Source organism: Ursus arctos, unplaced genomic scaffold, assembly GCF_023065955.2.
Source record: "Ursus arctos isolate Adak ecotype North America unplaced genomic scaffold, UrsArc2.0 scaffold_12, whole genome shotgun sequence".
NCBI classification, from domain to species: domain Eukaryota; kingdom Metazoa; phylum Chordata; class Mammalia; order Carnivora; family Ursidae; genus Ursus; species Ursus arctos.
In genome coordinates this window covers 6,889,466-6,910,344 of record NW_026622786.1, presented here as the reverse complement: position 1 = coordinate 6,910,344, position 20,879 = coordinate 6,889,466, and the positions used below count along the sequence as shown (strand labels likewise).

At 49.8% G+C, this 20,879-nt stretch overlaps 1 protein-coding gene and 1 non-coding gene across 2 annotated transcripts in view; both read right to left on the bottom strand.

The window, feature by feature from the left end:
• Positions 1–7,025: 7,025 nt before the first annotated feature.
• LOC125281763 (U1 spliceosomal RNA) lies at positions 7,026–7,187 on the bottom strand. The gene has a single exon (XR_007188881.1). It is a non-coding gene; the product is annotated as a U1 spliceosomal RNA (small nuclear RNA).
• Positions 7,188–11,986: 4,799 nt separating this feature from the next.
• LOC125281906 (myomegalin-like) overlaps positions 11,987–20,879 on the bottom strand; it is a 134,200-nt gene continuing 125,307 nt past the window's right edge. Inside the window, 8 exon segments of the mRNA XM_057310775.1 lie at positions 11,987–13,054; positions 13,724–13,775; positions 14,519–14,545; positions 14,803–14,849; positions 15,147–15,285; positions 16,339–16,482; positions 17,634–17,860; positions 18,433–18,549. Coding sequence (XP_057166758.1) covers positions 12,957–13,054; positions 13,724–13,775; positions 14,519–14,545; positions 14,803–14,849; positions 15,147–15,285; positions 16,339–16,482; positions 17,634–17,860; positions 18,433–18,549 — 851 coding nt within the window. The 3' untranslated portion in view covers positions 11,987–12,956.

Genomic DNA, 20,879 nt, shown 5'->3' with positions numbered 1-20,879 from the left:
CCTTCCTCTACTTAAATAAGGAAATAAAATCTTTAAAAAATGGAAGTTAAAAAATAAATACCATGATCTTACCTGAAACTAATGTAACACTATATGTTAAGTACACCAGAATTTTTTAAAAATTATTTTAAGGGGTGCCTGAGTGGCTCAATTCGTTAAGAGTCAGTCTCTGTCTCAGGTCAGGATCCCAGAGTCCTGGGATAAGCCCCAAGTCCAGCTCCCTGCTGGGTGGGGAGTCTGCTTCTCTCTCTCCTTCTCCCCTCCCCCACGCTCTCTCTCATGTTCTCTCTCAAATAAGTGAATAAAATATTTTTTAAAAAGCAATGAAATGGCCCTCTCTGGAATCAACCCACTTATAGGCATACTTTCTTTCTGCTGACCCCAGTGCCCCCATTTCTCTTTGTTACCTGTCTGACCTATATCCTTCCCTCAGTGATGGAGCCTGCTCAGATGTTCTGCTTAAGCTGTAGATGGGGCCAAAGAGAAGTACACATGGGCCAGAATGGGCTGCCTTCAGAATCAGTCAAGGTAAATACAGGCAGTCAGAAAGGAGCCTAAACTACCGTTAGGAATGAGCACTGGCACATATAGTGGTATGGATTTTAGGTGAGGTATTGATATCCACTTCCTTGTACAAATATGCTTAGATACAAGCATGAGACCCTCGGATCAGACAAAATACCGAAAACTGTGTCAAGTATGAAGATACTAAGTTACCAAAGTTATTCTGAGTTGTATAATTGCTTTGTCCCGTAGTCTCCCATTTCCACCTGCAGAACCTAGAAAATGTTCAACAGTCTGCAATTGCCATCAAATTCAGTCTGAGGGCACAATCATTTAAACTGTTAACCCAAACTTTCCATTTTTTTCATAACCTGTGTTGCATACCAGGGATTTCGAATGCCCAATCCCGTTTTCAGTGAGGCTGCAGTGCGGGCAGAGAGTAATGTGGTGCATCCAGGTACTCTTCCGTTTCTTGGTCTACTTCTGTACTTAGGGTGTCAACTTTTGTCTGCCAGTGGACCTCAGGCCACACACGGGAAACCCAACAAATATTAAAAGTGCAGAGTCTCTGGGTTGATCTTGGGAAAAGTCAGGCAACGTTGAGGATTCTCCAGCTCAGCATGGCTCTTGATCTGCAAGGACCGAGGTAGCTGTCCCATCCTTTCCTTAGAGGGAGTAACTCTGGATTCCTGATGCATACACCTGCGTATTTTTTATTTTTTAGTATTATTATTTTAAATTTCAGCTAGGCTCCATCACCAACATGGGCTCCAACTCATGACCCTGAGATCAAGAGTTGCACATTTTCCCCCACGGAGCCAGCCATGTGTCCCTCCAGGCACCTTTGATGGTCCGGCACACACCATGAATTTCAGGTTGGCAAAAATAGTTCAAACTCTGGGAAATGCCTCCAATCTGCTCCACTCCCTTTGGACCTATTTCCTGAGTTCCTGCTGTCTGCGAGTCCTCTTTCCCACCTACCCATAGAAGACCCTCTAGAAACCCAACCCAGATCCCCTGGGATCCCTTGTATCCTTTCTGTGTAATCTTCTCCTGCTCTCAGTGTGTTTGGGCTCCTAAAGACACCTCTGACTAGGACTGCCCTGGGGCTCTTGGAGCTCCTCTGTACCTAGTCCCAGAGAATGGGGAGTATACGTAGTATGGGACCACCAGCCCCATTTATCTCGCCTCCCCAAAGGTACTCAGCCCATCACTAACAGGTGCAGGAAGGTGAAATCCCCTTTCCTGGCCTGGGGGAGATTAACCTGTAGGTGGGGCCAAGGAGAGGAGTAGGACTGCCCTGTACACACAAGCTACCTCCAGGTTACCTCCAGGTTCTCCTGCACCTGGCAGGACAAAGCTCCCCCACGGCTGTTGCTGGAGATCACACCATACACAGCAATGAACTCAAACTGGCCACAGAGCTAAGTGTAAGAGGCAAAACAACCATTCAAGGGGCACACATAGGAGAAAATGGTCAGGAGTTTGCATTGGGCAAAGAGTTCTAAGTCACTACAGCAAGAGCACAGTATGGAAGAGAAAAGCTTGAGATGAACTTCTTTGCATCAGAAGATACCACTGAGAAAAGGAACAGAGAAGCCACTGATTAGGAGAAAATATTTGCAGATTAAATACCCAATGAGGACTCACATTCACAAGAGGCAAGAGTACTTTGAACTCACTCAATGGGCAGAAGCTACACACTTTTTAAAGCCAGTAGAACACTTGAATACACACATTACCAAAGAAGACCAATAAATGGCTCATAAGCACACAAAAAAGTAATCAACCTTATTAGTCCTCACGAAATGCCAGTAAAACCAGGTACCACTTTACACCAACTAGTGCGATTATGTTCAAAAGACAGTGCCAAGTGTTGCTGAGAATGTGGAGAAACTGGACCCTCCTATATTGCTGGTGGGAACGTAAAATAAAAGAACCGCTTTGGAAGCCACCTTGAGAGTTCTTAAGAGTGAAACACAAGCTTTCCATAGGCCCCAGCAATTCCACAACTAGAAATCTATCTGAGAGAAATAAAAACAGTTGTTCACGCAAGCCTCATTCAGAAAGATTCGGGGCAACATTATTCACAATAGGAGAAAACCTGACAGCAACACGAAGCGCCATCGACTGGTGAATGGACAAACAAAATGTGGCCTATCTGTACCATGGAATCTATTCAGCAACAAAAGGCAGAGAAATCTGGTCCAAGCAACAGCGTGGAAGAACCCTACAAGCATGCTCAGAGAAAGAAACCAGTCACCAAGAACTACGTGTTGTCTCCTTCGATTTCTGTAAACTGTCCAGAAAGGAGCACTGTATGGAGACAGAAAGCAGATCAAGGTTGCTTGGGGCTGGAGGACGGAGTGGAGATTGTCTGCAGAGGGGCTGGAGGGGGTGTGGGAAGGGGAAGGAGACTCTAAAACAAACTAGGGTACTAGCTGAACAACTGTGCTATCCTAGGGGACTTCCACAATGGGTGAACGTGATTGCATGTAAATTTCACCAAAAAGAAAAAGAAAAAGAAAAAAGGTAACAGTCCCACATCAATGGGTCCTTGTGTCCCCAGGCAAACACTCCCTGGTGAGGTGCCACATCCTGGAGTCCCAGCAGGGGTTGACTTAGAGCCTGGTTTCTGATCTCACATTGGAGTCAGGGATTCAGGGCCTATGCCTTCAGCCTCTGGCCCTGGCAGTTCCCCTGGAATCCACAAGGGGGCAAGCGACCTAAGGGAGGAGACCTCCAGGTGGCACAAGGAGACCAGGGGGCAGAAGGCAAAGACAGCGGATACCCAGCTGGCTGGAGATTTGGGGAGAAAGTGAGAGCTGCAGGACACAGGAAAGCAGCTGGCAAGATCTGGATGACTTTTTTTTTTTTAACATTTCTATCTTTATTTATTTGACAAACAAAGAGAGACAACAATCAGGGGGAGCAGCAGGCAGAGGAGAGAGAGAAGCAGGCTCCCTGTGGACCAGGAAGCGCGATGGGGGGTTCCATTCCAGGACCTTAGGATCATGACCTGAGCTGAAGGCAGACGCTTAACTGACTGAGTCACCCAGGTCCCCTGGGTGGATCTTAAGTAGACTTGGTCCCCTGGGTGGGCTCTTCCCACCGACCTTTAGGTCAACAGCTAAAGGTTCCCTTTGATGCTCCCTCCTGCACTGGCACTGAGGCTCCCCTCCCCCCATCAGCGTAGGAAAAAGAGCTTGTGGCACCATTAACCTTCTCCTATGTCTAAGTCAGGGAGTTGGGACCAGGCTGGGGACCTGCCTTTTTCTGGACATCTATATAGGGCCAGCTCCTAGGTGCTGAGCCATCCCTGCAGGGGTCTAGAAGGGTCACCCTGGTCTTTCAAATTGGTGCTGGGCTTGCAAAGAATGGTTCCTGCTCATCTGTATTTCCCTGGCCTAGGCTGAGCATCCTCGTCCAAGATCAGGGGCTGCCATGACCTAACATAAGGAACCTCTGGTCTGTCACTGCTTCTCTTTGGCAAAGTCCACAGGTGGCCCGCGGTAGTGGTGGGTTGGGGGGGAGGGCATAGAATTTTACACTCTGTCAAAACATCGTCCACGGTGAGGATTTTAAAAAATGTTAAGAGGACAGAGATCACATTATATACTCGGTGGTACAGGAACAGCTCTGCATGGTGACAGAGAGTAGCTACACATCTAATGAGCATAATATAATCTGTAGAGCTGTCCAATCACTGTGTTGTCATGTGAAACTGACGTCACATGGTGTATCAACTGTAAATCAATTAAAAAAACCCTGCAGGTGAGGGGAAAACATTTGAAAAGGAACCAATAAAACTGTCATTGACTGGGGAATAACGTGGGTTTCAATTGAACAGAACAATGTGTATGCACTTAGAGGTGGAATATTTTTTTAGATAAATACAGTATAGTAGTGTCGATGTATTTTCTCTTCCTCGTGATTTTCTCAATGACATTTTCTTTAACTCGCTGTGGTATAAGAATAAAGTATATGATACAAACAGCACACAAAATATGTGTGAATCAACTGTTTTGTGATCAGTAAGGCTTCAGTGGTAGTTATGTTTTGGGGGAGTCAAAAGTGACACACAGATTTTCAAGTGTGGGAATCTGTACCCCTAACCCCCAGGTTGTTCAAGAGTCAAATTGTATCTGTATTGGCAGATACCATGCCCCTATTTAGAGAAAAATCCAAACACACACACACACACACACACACACACACACACACACACACACACCCCAGCTACTAGAGTGCATAACTTAATTCCGCAGAGTTGCAGAGCACAAGACAGACAAAATCAGGTGCTTCTATACCCTAGCAATGAACAATCCGAAAAGGGAATTAAGAAAACAATTTCATTTCCAACAGCACCCACCAGAATAGCATCTAGGAATAGTCGAGTCAAGGAGGCACAAAAGCTGTACACTGAAAACTACACAGCATTGCTGCAAGAGATTCCAGAAGACCTAAACAAGTGGAAAGACATCCTGTGCTCACCGATTGGAAGGGTTAAGGTGGTTAAGATGGCAACACCACCAACTGCAGACTCCGCAGGATTCCTTTCCAACTTTTTTCTTCTGCCTTCTCTAGTCGCCGTCAGCCCCTTGCAGTATGTTTCCTTCAGTCAGGGTGGTTTTCATCTCTTAACGTGAGATTAGATCTTTTTTTTTACATTTTCCATGAATCTGATGACTCTTTTGAACCGATGGGATGCAGTTAAAACAAACGCTTTCTGGTCCTTCTCTGGTGAGTCTCACCTTGGTGTCGGCTCTGCGTCATTTTCAGAGGAGTGATCTGTCTCCTCCAGGAGGCTCATTTCCCCTGCTTCTCTGCATACCTCAGACTGTCGGATGGAATGCCAGACACTGTGAATTTACCTTGTTGGTTGCTGGCTATTTTTGTGTTTTCTATAATATCGAGCTTTGTTCAGAGATGCATTTAAATTACTTGGGAACAGTGTGGTCATTTCTGGTGTTGCTTTAACGATTAGTTCAGTGGTCCAGAGCAGTGCTCCGTGGAGGGCTAACGATGAGCTCCCAGTACTGTGGCAAGTCCTCCCTGAGTCCTCCACCCTGTGCCTCGGGAATTAGGAGGGTTCGCCTTTTGCTCAGTCTGTCTGTGGGGCACAGGCTCTGCTCCCAGCGCTGTGTGAGCACCAGGCCCTGTTCAAAGGATGGCCGCCTGACTTGCTGGCCTTGCCTCCATGGAGGCCCTGAGCAGGACCTCACTGCACACCACCCTAGGGCCCCAACACAGCTCTGGCTAGGTGACTTTGCACAGCCCTGTCCTCCCCGTCTCTCCTCTGTCCAGGCGTCTCTCAGACCAGTGTCCTCAACTCTACGAGGTCCGCAGGGCTCCTCTTCAGCAGCCCTTCCCTCCGGTGCCTTGCTTGGAAACTCTCTGGAGGCAGTACCTTGGAGCACTTGTAGGGCTCCGCTCCCCTGGGTGTTTCCACGTGTCTGGGATGGCTGTCCTCTTTACCTGATGCCCAGGATCTTGGAAATCTGCATTTCGGGCATCTTGTGTGGTGCTGTTGCAGTGTTGCTTTGTTGCTTCAGGTAGAAGAGTAACCCAGTTCCTGTGAGTCCCTATTGGTGTGGCTCTGCTAAGAGAAAAAGTTGGAACAGGTCAGTGTAGATTCTGAACAGAGGCTTTTACTGAGTAGAGAAAAAGCCCCAGCTCTGGCGAAAGCATGAAGCCAGAAACCTCTTCCAGCTCGGAATTGCACAACAATGCAGGTACAGCTCTAAGGACAGTCTTTGCTTGAGCCCGAGAGCATGCAGAAGCCCCATGGCCCCTTGCCCAAGAGCTAGCCTGCTGCTTGGGAAACGTCTCTGGTGCCACCCCAATGGGTCCTTTGCAAGTGGACAGACTTCCCTCTTCCAAAGCCCCTCAAGGGGCGCCTAGCTGGCTCCATTGGCAGAGCACAGAACTCTGGAGCTGGTTTCGGGAGCCCAATCCCTACTTTGGGTGTAGAGATCACTTCCACAAGTAAACTTACAATAAACGAAGTAGGTCAAGCTGGACCATCTCTAGTCTCCGAAGGGTCCTCGGGAGGAAGGCTTATCTTGGTAGGCTACAACGTGGCCTCATTAAGGTCAGGAAGTCTGGGCATTGGATGAGGCTTTGTAGGGTGACTGGCCAGGTATGTGGGAAGGGCAGAAAGGAGAAGGAACACTGACCAGTGTTCCATGGGAAGTGAAAGAAAGCACTTCTGCAGGATGACAGGTCTGCAAGCCAGCTACTGTATAAGCAGAGATAGTAAAGAGCACTGGTGGGCACCTGGCACCTCGCTGCAGGAAGAACAACAGCATGAAAAACCCAACACCCAAAATGTCAGGCAAGTGAGAGCTGTGGACAGTCACTGACCACCATGCACTCTTGATGAGCAACAGCAAAAGAGAATATTACCCAACACTGAGGTCTGAAGTCTCCAGAATCCACTGCTTGGTCTGACCAGAAGACCAAACAGAACAAGACAGCAAACAAACAAACAAAAAACTTCTGTTACAGAGCTAGCACCAGGGGAGAGTGCGGATGGAGTCGCCCACTGTCACAAATTATGTAGCCGAGCTTCTGCCATTTGGGGAAGTTACAGGAGTCAGCACACCTGCAGTACAATGGGTGAGCCTCAGCCTGGGAAAACTAAATGCTTGATCATGGTATTTCTTCTGCCAGGTAAGTATGACTCCCGCTGCCACCAAACCACTCCAGCCACACCCGCCTTTCACCTTACACACAAGCTCACTCGCCTAGCCACACCCCAAAACCCTCGGCACCCACTCCTGTCCCAAGCATCCTCACCCTCCACCCAGTTCTTCCTAATACCTTGGAAACAACAGCGCTGCTACTTCTGCTACTTCCACAGCCCTGGCAATACAACCGCACAGAACCGCACCTAAACGTTGCCTGATTTACATCGGACACGCCCCGTCCGTGACGTCACGGCTCTCCTCTCAGTCGTCGCCTTCACAGTCTCCTCCACCTCCTTCCCTCCACCCTGATTTGGTTACCACTCCTCCACCCTCTCCCTGCAGCTCTGGCTCCCGACCCCTCCACACTCCCATTCAGACACACACACACACACACACACACACACACACACCCCTCCCCCCAGCGCCCAGCACAGGGAAGGCTGAGCCAGCCTGGGAGGAACAGAGGGAGGAATTGCCACCAGCCCTCCAAGAGCCGATACGTCTCCCCCCGCCCTCTCTCCCTCTCCTCAGAACCTGGTTTGGAGGAAACCGAGAGCGATGGCTGCACCTCAGGAGCTCAGCCTCCAAGCCAGCCGCCCCCCTCCAGGTCTGGACACCCCGGGGGTGGGGGGCCCGGGGAACAAAGGTCCGCCTCCTCTGGGCACTGGGGCTGACACCTGTTGGCAACATCCCACAGGCTGAAAACATCCCCGGGCCTGCTGCTTCACCTGGAGGGCTCCTAGGGCAGGGTCTCGGCGCCCCCTCCTGGCCGCCCGGGGTAGGCGCCCAAGGATTCCGCAGTCCAGGGCAGGGCCAGAGGAAACCATTCCTTCTACTCACTTCCTCAGGGCTGAGTTCACAGCAGGGGCTTGGTGGGGTCCCAGGCGCCCCACTCTGCCACTGCCTTCCGTCCCTCCACCGCTGGGCGCTTCCCCTTCGATGAGATTTCTGCAGTCAAAGTCGGCCTTTCAAGGGAAAAAAGCCAGGTCTGGAACACAAAGCAAAACAAGTACTCTCTGAACACACTAGTATTGGGCAATTATAGGGTCATGGATGGAGTGCGCTAGGGGTCTGATCTGCCTTTGCCTTGATTGCGCCTTGAGGTAGTGGTTTACTTTGACCGGACTGTTGAAATTAGAAAAGATTGGGGGGCGGGGAAGGGGCGTCCAACTGTACTTGTCACCTGACTTCATGGTGTGGTGGTGGGCAGGATAATGCCCCCTCCCTAGGAGGTGCCCATGCTAATGCCAGGAACCTGGGCACCCTGGAATGACAAGGGAGCCTTAACACTGGAAGAGGCAGAGAAGGAGGTCAGAAGGATGCTGTGTGAGGAGGACCCTGCCTGCTGGGGCTGGGGCTGGGGCTGGGGCTGAGGATGGAGGAGGGGCCTCTAACAGATGCAACAGGCAAAGAGACACACTGTCTTGTGAACCTAAAGAATAGACACCGCGTCGATTCGTGGGGAATAAAAGGGAAAGGCGATCTGGGACAAACCAGCTGTGGCAAAACCATATTTGAGTTCGGAGAACAAAGGGGAGGTAAGCTCTTCTTTTTGGAGCAAAGGGGTCAGTTGGGAAGGCTGTTCTAAAAGTCCATCAGGGTAAACCGTAAGTTGCAAGTGTGCTGTGTGCTGGTGTCTCCTTGGGGGACGAGGCTAGCGTTTCTTCCTCTGGCGGGGTTAGTGGGGGCGTATCCATGTGCAATGTCAAGTCCCTGTCAGGTCAGATCAGTCTCTTCCCCTTGGGGCTGCAATGCCCTAGGAGGTAAGGAGGGCAGAGGAGCTCCCTTGCTAAAACCTCCTGACTGCATGTTAGTGAGGCTTCCCCTGACCAATTTCCACCCTCTCCTAGAGCCTCCAGAAGGGAAGGTGGCCCTGTGGGCATCTGGATTTTAGTCCAGTGAGATCCTTGTTGGGACTTTGCACCCTCAGAACTGGAAGATAAAAAATGTGTTCTCTTTAGGGCGCTACGTTTCTGGCGACTTGGTATCACAGGAATAGAAAACCAATGTAAGGGTCTACCTCCTTCAGCTCAGCGGTAAATAGATCTGGGGGAGGCAATAAATTCTCTACAAATTCTGCAGGTTGTCTGTCTTAGGTCTACAGGTCAAGGGCTAGTTTAATTAGTGTTTACGTGTTACGCTTAGGTACCTGCTGATGCGATGTGGGCCAGGAGCGAACGGTCAGCAAAGAACTCTTGAGGCGTCTCCGGGGCAAAAGGGTGTTGGTACTGAAGCTCCGGGATGGGACCCCTGGGCAAGAAGAGCTGCCCTGGGATTTTGAGGAGCAAATGATCATATCCTGTACATTGGGGGCGGAGGGTAGAGATAAGGAAGTTTCCAAAGGGATTTCTAGGTGTTCAAGGAGACTTCCAGGGTCCTGGAGGTCTGGCTTCTGTCCAGCAGAGGTTACTTTTTACCTCCAGCAAAGCATTACCAGTAGTGCACTTGTGAGTTCCTGGAGGACTGTCCTGCTCTGTCTAGGCTTTGTACTCATGGGCTGCAGGTGCCAAGGACATTTACTTTTCTCTACATTTCATTGGCCTTTGTTCTCCCCATCACCTGCCGTCTTTTTTCTTTCCATTCTTTTCTGTGGGACTCAGTCTCTTCCCTGCGGGGGCTCAGCAAGCTTCTTACGTGAATGATGCAAAGTGGAAGCCATTGGTGTTCACCCAGAAGGATTTTTAATTTTTAAGAGTGGGCTTTGTTCACAGGGAGGGGTAGGATAGACCTTACAGAAAGGTGAATATTGGATGATTCTCCCCTCAAAGGTCCGTTTTTGTTGCAACGAGGTCTCTTAAGGCACAGACCCACTGTTCCACCTTTCACAAAGGGTGAAATGCAACAGTTTTAGGGCTTTTCCCCAAAAGAGAGCTGTGACTGGATCCTGAGCAGAGTGAGGTTTATATGAGGTCATATGCTATTGCTTTCCTAAATGTTATGTACCTCAAATGAATTTTGTAGAAGCACTATCTGTGTTGTCCATTGATTGCTGACGATCCCATCAGTGAGCACCAGCCCTGGTGGCACAGGGATGGAGGAGGAATTGCTGGGGTGCTGGCATAAGCACAGGGCAACATGGTCTCCCACTTGGTTTCCTTGTCTTCCTTTTTCTTTTTTTTTTTTAAGATTTTATTTATTGGGGTGCCTGGGTGGTGCAGTCGTTAAGCATCTGCCTTTGGCTCAGGCCGTGATCCCAGTGTTCTGGGATCGAGCCCCGCATCAGGCTCCTCCTCTGGGAGCCTGCTTCTTCTTCTCCCAGTCCCCCTGCCTGTGTTCCCTCTCTTGCTGGCTGTCTCTCTCTGTCAAATAAATAAATAAAATCTTTTTTTTAAGACCTTTTTTTTTTAAGATTTTATTTGTTTGTTTGATAGACAGAGAGAGAGCACAAGGAGCCGGAGCAGGAGGTAGAGGGAGAAGGAGGCTCCCTGCTGAGAAAGCAGCCCAATGTGGGGCTGGATCCCAGGACCCTGGGATCGGGACCACGGGCTGAAGGCAGACACTTAACCCACTGAGCCACCCAGGTGCCTGCTTTCTTTGCCTTAATAGTTTACTGACATTCATCCATTCTGCTGATCGGGCCAGCGAGTTCCTCTATATGGACAGCCAAAGGCCTTCATGGAAACACTTGAACAACAGAGCATTAGGGCAGATGCGGGGTCACTCCATCCACTAGAAAAGTAGGAGGCATTGCTCCCTCAAATGGGTCTTTTCTTGGGTCTTCTTGTTACTGGTGGTCGTGGTGATGGTTGTGAGGAGAGTGTTTGAGGGTTTTGTTTGTTGTTATTGGCCGTGGTTTTAACACTTTCTAGGAAATAATTGATAGCTTAATAGTAATTCTTGGAAGGCAAAAGGACATAAGTAAGGCCACTTCCCGGGGAATATTTGCAGATCTCTATGCCAACATTTATGGAAGGACTTACACACTTTTCTTTTTCTTTCCTTTTTTCTTTCTTTCTTTCTTTCTTTCTTTCTTTCTTTCTTTCTTCTTTCTTTCTTTTTTTAAGATTTTATTTATTTATTCGACAGAGGGAGAGACAGGGAGAGAGGCAACACAAGCAGGGGGAGTGGGAGAGGGAGAAGCAGGCTTCCCACTGAGCAGGGAGCCTGATGCAGGCTTGATCCCAGGACCCCGGGATCATGACCTGAGCCAAAGGCATAGGCTTAATGACTGAGCCACCCAGGAGCCCCCTACACTTTCAATGAAAGGTTATCGATCAAAGTAATACAACTGGGGACGCCTGGGTGGCTCAGTTGGTTAAGTGTCTGTCTTAGGCTCAGGTCATGGTCCCAGGGTCCTGGGATCAGGCTCCCCGCAGAGCTGGAGCCTGCTTCTCCTTCCCCCTCTGCCTGCCTGTCTCCTTCTTGTGTTCTCTCAGTGTCAGATAAATAAATAAAATCTTCAAAAAGAAACCTGTGTTTACACTTTTGGGTGACTGTTAGAGTACAACAGTTTTACAGCGTGGTCTGCAGCCCACCTGCATCAGAATCACAAGGGTATTAACGTAAGAAATGCAGATTTTGGGCACCCACACCAAGGAAGTCTCTTGGGATTGGGACCCAGGAAGTGCCTTCTGTGATCTCCACTGCTGATTCTAAGGCTCTCCAAATCTAAGAACCACTCTCTTATATTTTGAGATTGGGGATTTTTACAAAATGAGAGAGAAGGCAAAAGTTCTCCTTTTAAAGTTAGACTTGAAGCGTTAGACTATGACCTTCTGAGGGACAGGGTGTCTTTCCTACTCTTACACATTCAGCCTAGAGACTGGTGCCAAAATCAGAAGCAGAGCAGGTGAGGAAGAACGTTTTATCTCTTTATACACATTTTACTTTCATAGCCACCAAAGAGACTGTGTTTCATTTTCTCTAACAGATCCTGTCCACCAGTTATGCTGCCCTTGACATATTGCCATAGCAACATAGATAAATATCTATCGTACATTTATACACACGTACACACCTTCTCAAAACACTGTCAGGACACAGACTAGGCTTTCCCATAACTGGGGGCCTCTCAGGTGCCACTTCAAAATGATCGCTGGCTTGTCTTACACAGGACTTTCACTGGCCTTGGCCTGGCCATGAGCCCCAGTTCCCCAGAGAGGAGCTAGGGTGATGCGAGGGGACAGCATATTTAGACTGAGGTGGCCACACTTCAGAGAGCATAAAAGAATGGAAATAGGAGGTGCTAGGCTAAGCAGGAGATGGCATGTGGGAAGCCACCACTTTCACCACGTGGATCCAAAGCACTCAGGAGCCCCGGTGTAGACTGACGCCCAGGCTGACGGTGGCCCGGCTAAGCTGGCCCCGGCGAAGCGTGGATCTGGGGGTGGTGCGGGCTGAGCCCCACTGGCCCTCAGGCCACTGCTGTCACTCGTGGGCTTCAGAGTGGGCCCAGGAGCTCCGTGTGGAGACCAGGTGTCCCATCTGTAGGAAGCAGGGTCCTGTGTCCCCCGAGCTGGCCATCTGAGGACAGGCGCTAGAGCGAGAAATGGCCATTTGCAGTTCCCAGCCCAGTGTGGTGCTTAGAAGCAGTGTCACGAGCTCCTCTACAAATCCTGCGTGTTTTGCTCAGGGCTGGGCTGAGCAGACCCTGGCGGATGCTTTTCCTCAGCCGCAGGAGAGGCTGTCTGCCCTTCACCCTCCTCCACCAGGCTGGCCTCTGACTCCTCCTGGACACTCCAGCAGGTGTGGAGAAGTGGGGTCCAGGTCTCCTCAACAGATTGGGGTCTGCACAAAAGGGGGGCAGGCCCAGCCTTCCTGCTATTTGAAGGACCTCTGGTGGCTCCTCTTCTTGCGTGGCTCGTGGAAGGCAAGGGTCACAAGACTGCGGTGCAGGGCAGGGCCCTTAAGAACTTCACCTGGAGACAAAAATGCAACAAGGTGAGAGGCTACTGTCAGGCCCTGCTGGTGGCTCCCAGAGCTGCAGTGAGCAGTGGGCGGTGGCAGAGCCAGGAGCTCAAGGAGAGCCTGTCAGGAGGATGTGCCCAGGGGAAGGGGTGCAGTCCTGAGGAGCCACTGGTGCCACCAGGTGAGAAGGAAAGTTCCCCACCACGTCGGGCGGGTGACGGCCCTGCTCAGAGCCACTGCACACGAGGTGCCCGCATCCCACACGCCCTCTTCAGGGGCCAGGTCACTCCCCAGTTCACTCAGAGCAAAATGATGGCTTCTGTGACCTCCCAGGAACCGAAGCGCTTAGTATGAAACATGCCCACGTAGAAGCAGCCTGTTGCAGGAAGGAGAGGACATTGTACAGGGAAGTCCCCTGTTAAGTTCATGTCCCCCTTACTTGATGTGGAGAGGGAGGGGCCCAGGCAGCAGCGAGCTCAGAGACTCCCTGCGTCTAGTGCCACCTCTTTCAGATGAGGGGTGGTGGGCTCATCGTCCCTGAGGGGTCAGCCACAGGGTCGGTTAGTGACAAGCCCGGGATTAGAACCCAGGCCTCAGGCCCTTTCCATTGGTCTCTGGGAAGTGCAGAGGAAACTTCCAAACACAGGGAAGCCAGTGGGTGTGTGGGGCTGTTGGGTTACCTTTGCTGGGACAGGAATAAGGCTTTACAGAGGCCATCTTGTAAGTGTTCTTCTAAAGAGGCTCAGGAAAGAAAGGAATCATCAGAGAAGAACAAAAGGGAATTAGCCCCCCCCCCACAAAAAAAAAAAAAAAAAGAAAGAAAAGGAGGGTGAAGGCATGGTCCGATCCGTTTTCACGCTGTGGGATCAACACGTTCTCAGGTTACATGAGGAACATTCCCAGGAATAGGCCCAACTGCTTAGGGCAGAGCTTTAAAATCCAAGTGAAAGGCTTGGTTTCTTTCTTTATTCTTTTGAAAGAAATCTCCATGCCCAGCGAGAAGCCCAACACAAGGCTTGAACCCACAACCATGAGATCAAGACCTGAGCCAAGATCAAGCAGATGCTCAACTGCCTGAGCCCCCCAGGTGGCCCGAAAGGTTTAGTTTCTGATTTATAAGCTATTTGCTACACTTCAGCTTACTGCTAGGGAAAGTGTTAGTATTATACGTAAACGTACAGAACACCTGCCATACAGATAGAATGTTTCCCTTCAAGTTTCATTTTTATTTATTATCAAATTCTCCTTTAGGTCAAGAAGACCCAGTGGTTTTCTTTGGAGAAAGATGTGTGAAAATTGAATTGCTCTTCTCTGAGTGTGCAGTAGAATCAACCAATAAGATTGCATCTCGGGTTTATTTTTTCCTGAACTGAAAAGTGCTACAGGAGACACTAGAGCTGGCCAGAGAGACCCTTTCCTGGAAGGTAATTCAGAGGCGGACTCCCCATGTCTTCTGATCTTGGGAATCTACTCACTTGCTTTCCTCGGACTCCTGCCTTGGCCTAAAGGAGGGAAGAAGTGGGGTGAGGAGAGAAGAGGGTGATGATGTGACAGGGAGATGAGATGGCAGGGGAGGGACTGGGATGGAGAGGGGATGGGGAGCGAAGCAGAAGGACACTTAATGAGGACCCGAGTCCTAGGAGTGGACCAGAAATCTTCTCTTGGAAGGTCAGAGTGGGTCGGTGATATTCGCAGACTCTGAAGACAGGTGGAGTTGGATTTGGGCTGGGGTCTCTGGTGGGTGCAGTGGTCTCCTTACCTCCAAATTAGTCCTTGCCTTCTTCAAAACATCATGTGTCCTGGTCACTGAAACAATAAAACAGCCCAACAGGCAGCAGTCACCAGCTGGGCCCATACTTGCCTGGTGTGTTCTAAAGTGTGTCTTATTGGCCGCTCAGCTCAGGGTCTCCTGCTGCCTCCATGCGCCCCTCCCTCTGCATCCACAATTACTCAGGGCACAGGAGGTTTGGGGACATGACATCAGTGTGCACCCCCCACCTCCAGTCTGTTGGGTCACCATCCATCTGTAGCACAAGTGGGCAGTCTGGAAGTCCCCCCCCTTCCCCAATTTCCTCTCCCATCCCCTGGCTCGGGGGCACCCACACTGGCTGAAGATGAACTGCTCCATGCTCTCCTTCTGCTGGTTGGCAGTCTTCAGACGCTCTGCTGTGCTCTGAAGGAGACTCTCCTGTTTGGACAGTTTGGTTCTCAGTTCCAGAAGTTCCCTTCTCATGGACTGTCCCTGGGGAAGGGAAACAGGCTGTCAAAGGTCAGAAGGCCTAAAGCACCCCATGCTCTGTGGCTCTTGAAAGTCACAAGTGGGATTCTACAATGTTCTGCACTATTTCTGGACTGAAGTCCCTCCATGAAAGCCTCTAAAACCCTCCAGCTGAGGCCAGCTTAGAATGAGGCCATTCGGTCGGAACACGGAGAACCTGGGAGCCCCCATGCAGAGGGACACAGGCCTCCACTCCTGTTGCGGAAGAGAACCTGACTCCAGGGCAGCACCAGGACTCCCAGCGGTGGAACAAGAGCTCACATGTACTGCCCCATTAGTTCTAGCACCCTGGCATCACAGATCAGACTTCTAGCTGGGAATGTTATGCCTGGGGAGACAGTCTGCCATGTTGTAAATCTTGGGACCAACTTCAAGATGGCAAAACAACCTCTCCCTTGGAACTGGCATAGTTTGGGCCCATACGGTGTCAGTAACTTTAATCTGGCCTAGAATTCTGGGGGTGGGGGTGTGGAGGGGGAGGAGGGCAGATTGAGAAAACTTCCTGTCCAGGCTCCCACCAACCAGAGTCCAGGCCTCATATCTGAGAGCACCTGATGGGTGGGGAGGCTGACTCTCCCAGGCCTGGCCCCAAGATGTGGAGGGAAGCTGTGTGTTGGGATGCAGTGGGTGGCTAAAGGAGGCTGGTCATCTCATGGTGACATTCTGTGGGGGTGACATAGGGGGAAAGGACATGTTAACACTTTCACAGGTCCCTAAATTTTTCAGCTCAGCTAAGTTCAGAAAGTGAAAGAACCTGAACATTCCTGGTGGCCAGGGTTCTCATGTGTCTTCCCTCTCCATATTCTGTCCTTCCCTCATTGCTGGGGGTGGGAGAAGGGATGTCATCAGAGCTGTACTGCCAGCCGCCAGCATGGATGACAGGTCTTCCTCTGGGAACAGTCCCCTGAGGCCCCTCTGTCCCAACTCAACTCTCTGGCTCCTGACCTTTAGGACTTGTGGGACGGAGGAGGCAGAATGGCATTTGGGGCAGAAGCGGTGAAGGAGGCTGCCACTCACCGTGTTGCCAGACAGGGCAGGGCTCAGGGAGCTTGGCAGGGCTGCTCGCCAGAACATGGTGAGGAGGGAGGCTGACTCCTCCAGCGTGTGCAGCAGGGCCTGGGCACTTCTCCCAAGTTCATGAATGCCTTCGCTGCCCGGCACCTGGGAGAAGGGGGAGATAGCCCTGGACACCACCGAGGCTGAGAGATCACTCTCTCCCACCCCCACCCCCCGCTCCCACAGCACAGGGCTCAGGTTTCCTTGGTGAGTGAGGCACAGGCATGGGCCTGCTTGACCCTGTGAAACCCTTTTTTAACCTGGAAGCCCAAGATCTCCACCTCAGCAGTGACCTCCAACTTGCAAGAATCACTAGATTCTGGCTTCTCTCATACTCTCCGTAAGCTTCTAGTCCTACTCCATGCTCTCAAGTCTACGGTCCCTGATTTTTGCACTGGCACTCCCATGCAAATCTCTAAATCCTACTTTCTGCTTCAACTGGGCTGAACCATTTGTAGCTCCAAGGACTGAGAAGCCATTCCCTTTACCTGGAACGCTCTCCTCCATCACTCAGAGCCTGCATGTCCCCCTAGGGGTTCCTCTAAGGACTCTGGGACTTTCCTGGCCTGGCACAATGACCCCTTCTGTGTCTGTGCACTCACAACTCAGAGGATGGCTTCTGGTACTAAGCCCAGCCCCCTGTTGCCCTTATTTCCTTGGATGTGTGGGCTTCTCTCTGGAGTGGGGGCTTTTGGGGACAGGGCTGTCCCTGCATGTCCATGCATCTCCAGTGGCTCAGCACAGTAGCTGGTAGCTGTTCTCTGAGTGGGGAAATACTCTGAGAAGGCATGCTGCCCACTTGTCTTCCCTGCTCAGTCTGCACAGAGAAATCCCATGGCTGCCAGGCTTCTCAGCCCTTCCAAAACATGGGGTTCATCTGGATGCAAATCTTGAATTTCCAGCCACATGATTAAGTGACTTTACTCTGCCCATTGATGACCATGTGCCGGGGTGACGGGACCAGATAATAAGTGACCAAAGGGTACTCAGAAGAGCACGACACATAAGCCAATACTCAGCAAATGCTCTACATATGAGGATGACAATGCTCCTCAGGCTTTTCTGTGTTTCTGAGAGCAAATAACAGTTAGAGCAGAGTGGACAGAGAAAACAGGAGATGGAGAACAAGGGCCTGGCTGGGCGTAAGCAGAAGATGTAGCCTCAGCTGTGGGAGATGGCCAGTGGGAGAAGAAGCTACAATCAGAAGGAGAAAGGGCACAAGGAAAAGGAGCCCCTAAGACCTACAGCGTGATTACCTCTGTGCCCTGAGTTTCCAGGCCAGGGAAGGTGCAGGCTGATCTCACAAGAGCTGCTATCTTTTTGATCAGCAGTTTGCCCTCCCGTATCTGCTGTCTTAGGGCACTATAGTCATCAATGTGGCCAATGACATGGCGGCCATGCTTATTGGCAAAGGAGCCATCAGTAGCTTCGCCCTCCAGCTTGGGAGGGTTCTTCATTACTGGAGAAGCCACCAAATCCAGCTCTGAAAAACAAAACCAGAACAACGTAGAATCCACAGTGATAAGCATACCCTCAGTCCACTTCATTCTAAAATAGACATCAAATAGTGAAAGAGGCCAGGAACAGGAAAGGCACTCTGGGAAAGTACAAGCAAGGTGTGAAGTCCATAGATTGCTGGGTTCTATGTTTTTATAATCTTTCTTACATCATCTCATAATGACAAAATTGCCAGGAGGCAAATTTTATCCTTACTGACAAATGAAATATCCAGGACAAATATTATTTTAATAAAAAAATTTTAATTTCCGGTTAAGAAGACACAGAAAGAAATTAATTAAGCTGGACACAGAGAGCACTTCCAAGGAGGGAGAGATCACTGGGCAATGAAGCACAACAGAGCAATAGGAAAACCACAGGAGGAAGAATAATGGCAAGAAAGGTGGCCACAGAAGGTGCAATGAGTAGGGCTAAAGACCTTGGGACCCAGGGAGAAAAATGTCTACAATCAGATAATGTGTCCATTAGTAACCAAAGGTTACTTGCATTGGTAATTTTTCATCATCAGTCCCTGAATCGTTCAGTTGCCATATTTACCATTTGTCCTATTGAAAGTGGCGGTCTCTGAGCCAGGAGCAGCAGGAGAAAGGCTGGGGAACACGAGCGCTGGAGAATTCAGGCCAACATCTCGGACTGGAGGGGAAGCAATGGAGTCTAGGGCATAAAGACAAGAACAATTTTCAGCAACCCTGGAACACTGCTCACCAAGCCCATGCACAGCTTAGTCTTCACCAGCAGAGATCTAAGGCAGTGTGGTTTGTCTCTTACACAGTCATCACTCCCAGACCGTGATTGTAAGCAACAGCAAACACATCCCTTAGCTTGGAACAAACACATGTTCCTTTAACGGAAGCGTGTTCCATGAGAAGCGACTTTTGGTTTGAAAAATTATTAGGTGCATTTTTCTAACCTGCATTTTGAATATAATTATGTGTGCAATTTCTAATACAATGCCTTGTAACTAAATATAAATATGCATACCATGAGGTGGAGAACAAAGGCAAAAGGAAATGTAGATAAAGTTAAATTTCCTTATAACCTACAACCCATTGACAAATACTTGAGGCAGGCAGAGTAAGACATTACTTCAGGAACTCCCAACTGTCTTAATGACCTACTAGAGGGAAAAACAGTCCTAGCTTGACAACAGCCAGGCTTCCAGTATCCCATGAGTCTTCTTTAGCATATTAAAGTCCTTTTGGAAACTTCCCTTTGCCTGTACCTCCCCCAACTCCAAAGCATGTAATCAATGGCTCCTCACCACCCCAGTGTAGTTCTTTCTGCCCATAGGTCCTGTCCCTGTGCTATAATAAAAACACCTTTTCGCACCGAAAATGTCTCAAGACATTCTTTCTTGGCCGTCAGCTCTGAACCCCAATATTTCCACATCACATATGTGGGTATATGTGTCAAAAATACTGAATCAAAGGATGAATGGACTTGTGGACAATTAAACTAGCATTCCAATCACCATTCTGATGAGTTAGTGCTGGAAAAAATGTAGTAGGAGGAGAAGAGTAGAGACAGAGGGCGTGGAGGGTTAGAGACATCCCCCTGCAGACCAGGTAGCAATACCAAGACCTGGTATTGGAAAATACCAGAGAAGACAGGAACAATCCCGCTCAGGCAAAGGTGGCTTAGAACCAGCTCTCCAGCTCAGGCCTCTCTGGTGGGCAAGGAACAGGAGCAGTGGCGGAGTCACCGGGGCTGAGTCCTGTCTGGGGTCGTGGGGACGCAGTGAAAAGGGAAAGCCGGGTAGGATGGCAGAGCAGGGAGTCCTAAGTGAACACTACAAGCATCACGGCAGCCCGGGTGGAGCCTGGCATCCACCTATTGTGGTCAAGCAGTTTCTATGGGCCACAGTCCACGGGACACTTTCTTATCTAATGGCCACAACACTGGATCTTGGGAGCCTCACATCATTTGACAAGTGAGGTCACTGTCTAATCAATGACAATCTAGCAGGACCAGGGGGACAAACTAAGATTAACATGCCCAGGAAAAGCAGGCATGAACGCGTTTGAAACTCCGCTTTAGATAATCCTGAGCAGAAATGCCTCCTATTGAAACACAATTGAAAATAGGGCTCTGGAGGTGAGAGGAGATGGTGAATTAAAAAAAGAAAAGAAAGAAGAGGAAGTTGAAATGAGTGTGTCAAGATGGGGGGGCAGTATTAACATTCAGACTGAAGCTAGGCGAAGGGGGCTGGATGAAGGACTTTGAGAAGAGAGGGAGAGAGCAGGCAAGGCAGTATCTGGAAGGACTGACAAAGAGGGTAGGGAAGGGGATGACAGCCAAGGGGAATAAACGAGGCTGTCCTCCCTCCCCCCCTGCTTTCCACAGCCAGCACCGCCTCCAGGACAGGAACAGTTTCCACTCAGCTGAGTTCCCCTCAAATCAGGGAATGGGAATCTGGAAGGCCAGCGAGACCGAGACAGAGCAAGAGCATAGTGAGGAGGAGGGACAGGGGCTGGAAACCAAAACATCTGGTTTGAATCCTGGGTCGGTGTCTTAGCTGCTGCAAACTTTAGTGTCCTGGTTAATGTCTCAAGGCCGAAGTTTTCCCACATTGAAATACCGAGAATAAAACCTCCCTTACCTCGGATAAAACAGTTTGAAAAATTGTTTGAAAATTCATGGTAAATTGTAAAGCACTCCACAAATACAAGGAATAGATATTAACATACACAGCTATTAACTGTTGAGCCATCCTTATCGTGTCAGACACTTGTAAATTATTTCACTTAATGCTCCAAATGACCATACAACATCTATATGATTATTATCCTCACCCTGAAGATGAGGAAAGTAAGGCTTAAGTACCTGAGACTTCAAACACCTTGCCCAAGGCAAGCAACCTATATGCCCAGACTCCGAATCTGGAGCCCAAGCCAGCTGTGACCCAAAATTTGCCCTCTCACCCAAGGCTGTAGATTGAAAGGCCTCCGATTTCACCCTGACCCTAAGGAGCGTGGAAGAGGGAA